This window comes from Nesoenas mayeri (assembly GCF_963082525.1).
Source record: "Nesoenas mayeri genome assembly, chromosome: 26".
In the NCBI taxonomy this organism is placed as follows: domain Eukaryota; kingdom Metazoa; phylum Chordata; class Aves; order Columbiformes; family Columbidae; genus Nesoenas; species Nesoenas mayeri.
The window spans coordinates 4,580,838-4,589,519 of NC_137552.1; the positions used below are offsets into that span (position 1 = coordinate 4,580,838).

General features: G+C 68.2%; 1 protein-coding gene across 1 annotated transcript; it reads left to right on the forward strand.

The window, feature by feature from the left end:
- Positions 1–501: 501 nt before the first annotated feature.
- On the forward strand, positions 502–8,224 carry RAPGEFL1 (Rap guanine nucleotide exchange factor like 1; the record flags this gene model as incomplete). Its single annotated transcript, XM_080360023.1, has 15 exons — positions 502–901; positions 2,979–3,090; positions 3,605–3,734; positions 3,804–3,901; positions 4,125–4,237; positions 4,406–4,573; positions 4,658–4,755; positions 5,501–5,623; positions 5,716–5,894; positions 5,967–6,057; positions 6,185–6,235; positions 6,479–6,566; positions 6,664–6,728; positions 6,951–7,005; positions 8,100–8,224. The coding sequence occupies 15 exons, from the start codon at positions 502–504 to the stop codon at positions 8,222–8,224; spliced, it is 1,896 nt and encodes a 631-aa protein (XP_080216149.1).
- Positions 8,225–8,682: the final 458 nt, after the last annotated feature.

Consider the following 8,682-nt stretch of genomic DNA (forward strand, 5'->3'; position numbering starts at 1 on the left):
TCCTGCGCCGGGGCTCTGCCAACGTGTCCCCCGTGCGTTGCTGACACGCGTGGCCGTGTCCCCGGTGTGGCGGCTCTGCGGGGGTTACCGGGGTGTGCGACGCATCACCTGTGCGGGGCTGCTGGCGGGGGGGCCCGTGTCCCGCTGCGTGACTGTCACTGTCACTGCCGCGGCTGCGCCCGGTGCCATCGCACCCCCGGGCCGGGGCCGCCCCCGGCTCCGCGCTCCCCGGTGCCCAGCCCGGTGCGGCGGGGGGGGTGGCGGGCAGGTGCCGGCGGCGGGGCCGGGGGCGGGGGCGGGGCGGGGCGGCGGGGCGGGCGCTGGCGGCGGCTCCGCGGGCCGCGGCGGAGCGCAGCGCAGCAGGCGCGGGGCGGGCGGGGAGCGGCGCCGGGGCCCGACCGAGCCGAGCGGAGCCGCCCCGCCACCGTCACCGCCGCCACCGCCACCGCCACCGCCGCCCATGGCACCCTGAGCCGCCGCCGCCGCCGCGCCCGGGCGGCCATGAAGCCGCTGGAGAAGTTACTGAAGAAGCCGGGCTCGCACCTGCCCGCCCGCCCCGCCGCCACACCGGGACCGGGGCCGGGGCCGGGATCGGGGCCGCGGCGGCAGAGCCTGTCGCGATCACCCGCCTCCCCCGAGGAGCCGGCGGGGCCGCAGCCGGGGGGCGAGGGCCGCTGGCTGGAGCTGCGGCCGCCCGAGGCGCCGCTGCGCTCCCCCGAGGAGCCGTCACCGGGCGGCGACCGGGACCGGGAACCCCCGAGTCCCGAGCCGCCGCCCGCCGCCCGCTGCTGCTGCGGCTGCGGCTGCGCCCCCGCCGCGCCCGCGCCCCCCGAGCGGCTCCTGGCCGCGCTCCTGGAGCGGCTGCCGGCGGGCGGCGCGCACGGCCGCGGCTGCGGAGCAGGTACCGCGGGTCGGGGCTGGCGGGGCGGCCGCTGCGGGACCCCCGGGAGCGCGGCCGGGGGGGGCGGAGGGGCTGCGGGTACCGGCGGGAGAGGCTGCGGGGGTGCCCGGTGCGGGGAGCGCGGGCGAGCGCTGCCATGGGGGGTGCTGGGGGGCGATGCGGCAGCGGGGGAGGGTCGGGGGTGTCTGATGGGCGCCCGCCAGGAGGATGCGCTGATGGATGCCGGGGTGGGAGATGCCGGGGGGGGGACGCCGGTGGCACCGCGCAGGGCGCAGGCGGGTGCCCGGTTGGGGTGGCCAAGGTCAGGCTGGGTCCCCGCCGGGCCAGGGCGCCGGTGGCAGCGGGGGGGCAGAGGCTTTGCGGGGCGGGCAGGGGTCCCTCGGGGCAGTGGTGTCCGGGCCCCCGCGGCAGCAGAGGGGCTGTGCAGGGGCCAGGGGCTCGGTGACAGCGCCAGGCCTGGCAGAGAGCGAGGTTGGCCAGGCACCGGCTGCCACCGCACCGCGCAGAGCCGGCAGCCGCCCGGTTAATCTTTAACATTTTCCCGGTGCTAAAATTAGCCACAATGGGAACTGCAGTGATGGGGGGGAGCAGGCGGACACCCCTTCCCTCCAGCACAGGTTTCAGGGTGCTGTCCCACCGCGGCTCCCGGTGTGAGCTGCCGGGGTGGTTTTGGGTGCGTGGGGAGCCAGGCAGGGGCTGGGAGCTCTCGCACACTGGGGGGGTCCCTGCTGTGGCTGACCCTGCTGGGGTGCAGGGCTGGGGGGCCGGGGGACACCCCAATCTGCTGGTACCCCCCAGCTCCAGGGTGGGACTCCCGCAGTGACACGAGGGAGCCCTTCGGGTAGGAGCGAGATGGGGCTGGCAGCACCAGGCCCTGCCTGCACCAACACGCTGCCAGGCCCGGCCCTGCCGTGCCAGGGCTGCCAGGGAGCGGTGCGGGGAGCAGGAGCCAGCGCACCGGTCTGGGGGCTCCCCCAGCCACATTCTAGTGTGGGGAGACCATCTCATCTCTGCGGCCCTGGGCGATGGTGTGTGTGCAGCAGACGGGGAAACTGAGGCACGGATGGAAGGAGCTGCAGCCTGTAGAGACAGGGGTTGTTTGGCTCCTTCTGCCCCCCCAGCAGAGCCCAGGAAGGGGCTGCACTTGGAGCAGGGGAGATGGGGGAGTGGGGGCTGCATACCTGCCCTGGGGGTGCCCCCACCCCGCCGGTGCCCCTGGTGGCCCCGCTCCTGGTGCGGGTGCAGGACGCTGGATGTGGGGCAGCAGCTCGGCAGCACCGGGGGGGCTGGTGGGCCAGACTGCTGTGTCCTGTTTTTGGTGGCAGCTCGTCCCCCATGGGCACCGAGCCTCGGTGCGGTGGTGCCGGTGCAGCCTCAGCCCCGGCTCGGCACAGATCTGTGGCTGGGTTAATGGGCCAGGGCCCAGGGGGCGGCCAGGGGGACGCTTGGCACGTGCCAACGACAGGGACACTGAGGTGCCGGCACAGTGTCCCTGTGTCACACAGGCACAGCCACCCCGGGCTGGGGACCTGCTCAGGGACAGGGTTCAGGGTTCCTCTGGGACCAGGTGCTGCCGTGTCCAAAGGTCGTGCTGATGGTTTGGTTCTGGCGTGATGGGCACCGCCGCCAACCCCGGCCCCTCGGCTCAGCCGCTGGCAGGGGATAACATCTGTAACTCTGCTGCGCCAAAACCCCCTCCCCAGGGCCAGTGCCGGCCCAGAGAGCCCGACTGCGGCACCGGGTCCCCGGCGCTCTGCCCGAATGTTTCCTGCTGCCACCCGCCCTCCTGCCTGCCTCAGTTTCCCCATTGCCCTGGGCCGTGTCCCCGTGTGCCCGCGGCCGGGCTGGTTGGTTTCCCGGGGTGTCGCGGCTCAGGTCCTGCCCCGCCAGCGCCTCTGCCCCCGCACCGTCCCCCCCGGGACCCGTCTGCCCCACGGCGCTGGGAGTGGGTCCGTGAGTCAGCGCTGGGCGCGGGGGGGGCTCGGCGGCTCCTGCTGTCACCTTGGGAATGAGCGTCGCTCCCCTCGGGGGGCTGTGCGGGGTGGGGCGCCCACACCTGCCCCCCCGTGTCCCCCAGAGCTGCTGCTGGATGACATTGTGCTCACACACTCGCTCTTCCTGCCCACCGAGCGCTTCCTGCAGCAGCTGCACCAGCAATATCCTTGGGGGGCACTTGGGGTGCAGGGAGGGTGGGCACGGGGGGGCTGTGGAGGTGGCAAGAGGGTGCGCACGAGGTTTCGATGGGGAGGGGTCCGAGGTTGGGCAGGGAGGGCGTAGAGTGGCAGAGGGGTGAGTGTGGGGTGCAAACAGGAGGGCACAAGGGTGACAAAAGGGATTGCAAGGTGAAGGGCACAAGAAGGGCTATGGGGGGGCACAGGAGGAACCGGGGTGCCATGAGGGTGGGCATGAGGGTTAATATGTTGTCAGCAATATATTGGGAAGAGGCTGGGCATGAGGTTTCGATGGCGGGGGGTCCAATGTTGGGCATGGGGAGGGCATGAGGGTGGCAGAGGGGTGAGCGTGAGGGTGTAACCAGAAGGGCACGAGGGTGGCAAAAGGGTGGGTGCACATTTGGGTGCAAGGCGGGCAGTGGGGTGCCAATGGGGGGGCACAAAGGCACTCACCAGGGGTGCCCGTGGGCTGGGGTCCTTCCTTGCCGTGTCACCTCCTTGACGGTGCCACCTTCGTGCTGGCGGGGGGCAGCCCCCCGGCGCACTGGGAGCGGGGGTCCGGGCTGCGGCGCAAGCAGGCGGTGCTGGCCGTGCTGCTGCACTTCCTCGAGACCTACAAGGGGCTGCTGCAGGAGGAGGAGAGCGCCGGGAAGGTGATCAAGGTGGGTATCCCCCCCTGCGCCCCCCAGCCCCCCAAAACCCCCCGACCTGAGCCCCTCTTGCCCCCCCAGGAGCTCTACCTGCTCATCATGAAGGACACGTCGCTCTACAACGAACTGGAGGATGAAATCCTCAAGCTGCACCAGCTCGTGGAGACCGTGGAGCTCAAGTGAGGGGGGAGCAGGGGGTCCCCAGGGGGGACGGGGCACTTGGGGTCAAGGTGTCCCCAGGTTATGGTCCCCAGGAGCTGGGAGGGGTCATTAGCAGCCCTTTGGTAATGAGCGGGGCCGGGGTGGGGGCTCTGGCAGAGCATCCCCGCAGGGCTCGGGGTGCAGCACCCAAGGGTGCTTGGCCATGCTGGGCCCCCCAATGACCCCGCGCTGGTGCCGCAGGGTGGCCGACGAGACGCCCCCCCCGAACAAGCAGGTGAAGCCGCTGTTCAGGCACTTCCGCCGCATCGACTCGTGCCTGCAGACGCGGGTGGCTTTCCGGGGCTCCGACGAGAGTGAGTGACCGCGGCCGGGTGCCGGGACGGGCGCTGGGGTCCCCTCCATGGCCCACCTATGGCTGCAAGGGGCTGTGCCTGCTCCGTGCCTCAGTTTCCCCAGTTGAAGCTCCAGAGCCCCCTGGGGGGGTGCACAGGTCCTTGACGTTCCCCACGCTTTCTCCCCAGTTTTCTGCCGCGTGTACATGCCCGACCACTCGTACGTCACCATCCGCAGCCGCCTCTCGGCCTCGGTGCAGGACATCCTGGCCTCGGTCACCGAGAAGCTGCAGTACTCGGAGGAGCAGAGCGCCCGCGAGGACGCCCTCATCCTCGTCACCATGGCCTCGTCGGGAGGTGCCCGTGGGGCTGGGCTGGGGGGCTGCAGGAATCTGGGGGGCGGGGGCGGTGCTGACCCCCCTGCCCGCGCTCTGCCCGCAGAGAAAGCCGTGCTGCAGCCCAGCGAGGAGTGCGTCTTCACCACCCTGGGCATCAACAGCCACCTCTTCGCCTGCACCAGGGACACCTTCGACTCGCTGGTGAGCACCGCGTGGGGCGCCCCCAAACTGCCCGGGGTCATGGTGACCCCTGTGCAGAAGAGGGGGGGACCCTCCTGTGGGACCCCCATGGTCCAGCACCCTCTGGGCATCCCCAGCTGAACGTGAGCCAGCGTGTGCTCAGGTGGCCAAAAATGCTACCAGCGTCCTGGCTTGTGGCAGCCACAGTGTGGCCAGCAGGCCCAGGGCAGTGACCGTCCCTGTGCTGGGCATGGGGGGGCCAAACCGCAAATCCTGGGGGCAGTTTTGGGCCCCTCATGCCAAGAAAACCCTTGAGGTGCTGGAGCAAGTGGAGAGAAGGGAACGGAGCTGGTGAGGGGCTGGAGCACAATGTGATGGAGCGGCTGAGGGACCTGGGGGGTTCAGCTGGAGAACAGGAGCTGAGGGGAGACCTTCTGATCTCTGAACTGCCTGAAAGGAGCTTGGAGCCAGGGGGGTCGGGCTCTGCTCCCCAGGAACAAGCGCCAGGAGCAGAGGAAACGGCCTCAAGTTGCGCCAGGGGAGGTTGAGGTTGGATGTAGGAACAATTTCTTCCCCAAAGGGCTGTGGGGCATTGGAACAGGCTGCCCAGGGCAGTGCTGGAGTCACCAGCCCTGGAGGGCTGGACAGACGGACATGAGGTTCTCAGGACATGGGGCAGTGCCGAGGGTGGGTTGTGGTTGGACTTGGATCTTGAGGGATTTTTCCAACCAAAATGATTCTCTGCTCATCCCATGTCCCCTGGCAGGTGCCGCTACCCGAGGAGATCCAGGTGGTCCCGGGGGACACCGAGATCCACCGCGCCGAGCCGGAGGACATCGCCAACCACCTCACCGCCTTCCACTGGGAGCTGTTCCGCTGCATCCACGAGGTTTGGGGGCAAGCGGGGGAGCTGTGTGTGTGTGGGGGGGACACACCATATTGGGGTAAACCCAGGCGATGTCCCTGTCCCCTCCGCTGCAGCTGGAGTTCGTGGATTACGTGTTCCACGGGGAGCGGGGCCGGCGGGAGACGGCGAACCTGGAGCTGCTGCTGCAGCGCTGCAGCGAGGTGCAGCACTGGGTGGGCACCGAGCTGCTGCTCTGCGAGTCGCTGGGCAAGCGCGCACACCTGCTCAAGAAGCTCATCAAGATCGCGGCCATGTGAGTGCAGGGCTGGGGGGGACCCCGGGGGGGTCCCCTGCGAGCCCCTCACCCTCTGTGCTCTGTCCCCAGCTGCAAGCAGAACCAGGACATGCTCTCCTTCTACGCCATCGTCATCGGGCTCAACAACGCGGCCATCAGCCGTCTGCGCCTCACCTGGGAGGTGAGGGGTCCTGGACACCCCATGGGTGTTCCCAGACCCCCCCTGGTTGTTTCGGGACCCCCTAGGTGTTCTTGGACCCCCCCCCCCCCCCAACAAGGTGCTTACGCCTCCTGGGTTTGTCTTGCAGAAACTCCCAGGGAAATTCAAGAACCTGTTTCGGAAGTTTGAGAACCTGACGGTGAGAGAGAGAGACCCGGGCGCCCGTGGGGGTGGGGAGCCCCCTGGGGTGTTTGGGGGGCTGAGGGGCAGAGGGTGTGTTCCCATGCTGTCCTGGGGTGTCTTTGACCCCCCCTTTCCCCAGGCCACCTGCAGTGCCCCTGTGCCCACAGCAGGCAGTGTGTGTGTGTGGGGGGGTGCAGGACAGGGGGCTGGCACCCATGGGGGGCTCCCCCCAACCCTGACACCCTTTCCCCCCACCCAGGATCCCTGCAGGAACCACAAAACCTACCGGGAGGTGCTGGCCAAGATGAAACCCCCGCTCATCCCCTTCCTGCCGCTCATCCTTAAAGGTGAGGGGGGGCACGGGGGCTGCCTGCACCCCACGGTGGGCTGGGGTCCCACTGCTGCCCCACACGGCACCTCCTCACCCCCTACTTGCCCCCCCAGATCTGACCTTCCTGCACGAAGGCAGCAAGACCCTCCTGGATGGGCTGGTCAATGTGGAGAAACTGGTGGGTGCCTCTTGCTGGGGGGGGACATGGGTGAGGACACCCAGGGTAAGGACAAGGGCGCCCACTGAGCATGGGCTGGGGGGTCCCCAGTGTGCAGAATAGGACCCCTGGGGGGGTGTCCATGGCGGGGTGGGGATGCCCCAGGGTGTGCAGCAGGGTCCTGGGGGGCTGCGCAGGGTGCAATGGGGCTGGGGGCTGATGGGGGGCTGCTCTCTACCCCAGCACTGCATCGCTGAGAAAGTCAGGACCATCCGAAAGTACCGGAGCCGCCCGCTCTGTGAGTATTGGGGGGGGGCGGGCAGGACCCCCACAGCCCCAGCTGGGTGGGGGCGAGGGGCCAGCGGTGTGGGAGGGGGCTGATCCTGCCGGGTGGGGGATGTGTGGCCCCACAGCCCTGGTGCTGGCCCTGAGGGACGGGGATGTGTCTGGACCAGCATCCCACGTCCTTGTGTCCTCATCTCTGCATCCCCGCATCTGCATCCCCGCATCTTCATCCCCGCATCCTCATTCCTGCTTCCCCATCTCTGCATCCCCACATCTCTGCATCCTCATCCTTGCATCCCTGCCTACTCATCCTCATCCCCAAAACCCTTCATCCTTATCCCTGCATCCTCATTCCCATCCCTGCTTACGCATCCTCATCCCTGCATCCCCATCCCTGCATTCTCATCCCCATCCCTGCTTACTCATCCCCATCCCTGCATCCCCATCCCTGCATCCCCATCCCTGCATCCCCATCCCTGCATCCTTATCCCTGCATCCTTATCCCTGCATCCTCATCCTCATCCCTGCATCTTCATCCCTGCATCCCCATCCCTGCATTCTCATCCTCATCCCTTCATCCTCATCCCTGCATCCTCATCCCTGCATCCTCATCCCTGCATCCCCATCCCTGCATCCCCATCCCTGTTTACTCATCCTCATCCCTGCATCCCCATCCCCATCCTCATCCCTGCATCTTCATCCCCATCCCTGCATCCCCATCCTCATCCCTGCATCCTCATCCCCACAATCCTTCATCCCCATCCCTGCATCCCCATCCCTGCATCCCCATCCCTATCCCTGCATCCTCATCCTGACAACCCTTCATCCTCATCCCTGCATCTTCATCCCCATCCCTGCATCCCTATACCCACAACCCTTCATCCCCATCCCTGCATTCTCATCCCCACAACCCTTCATTCTCATCCCTGCATCTTCATCCTCATCCCTGCATCCCCATCCTTGCATCCCCATCCCTGCATCTTCATCCCCATCCCTGCATCTTCATCCCCATCCCTGCATCTCCATCCCTTCATCTTCATCCCCATCCCTTCCTCCCCATCCCTTCATCCCCATCCCCCCCCATGGCGGGGTGTCCGTGCCCCCCAGGCCTGGAGCTGGATGCGTCCCCCGGCCAGCTGCAGACCAAGGCGTACGTGCGGCAGCTGCGGGTCATCGACAACCAGAACCTGCTCTTCGAGCTCTCCTACAAACTGGAGCCCGGCAGCCAGTGAGGCCCGGGGGGGCCCCCACCCGGGGGGGTCTGGACCCCCCCAGCACTGACGCACTTTGGCCAGGGGGCCCCGGCCTCGCGCGGGGCGGGGGGCGCAGGTGGGTGCCGCCCCCCCCCCTTGGCACGGGGTGTGTGTGGGGGGGGCGGGTTTGGGGACCCCGGGCGCATCACCCCCCCCCAATTCCCTCTGGCACGCACTGCCCCCCCCGTCCCCTGGGGGGGACCCTGCTGGACCCCCCTTTATTTTTGTACGTGGCCTCCCTGCCCCCCCCCCTCCCCAGACGTGTATATTTTGTACCGAACCGCGGTCCGGAATTGTACATTTATTTTTTAAGAAAAAGGAGGAAAAAAGGCCAAAAAAAAAAAAAGAAAAAAGAAGAAAAAAGTGAGCGGGGGGGGCGGGGGGCGTGGAGCCCCAATAAAAGGTTGTCCCGTCTCGTGACGTCATGCTGGGGAGTG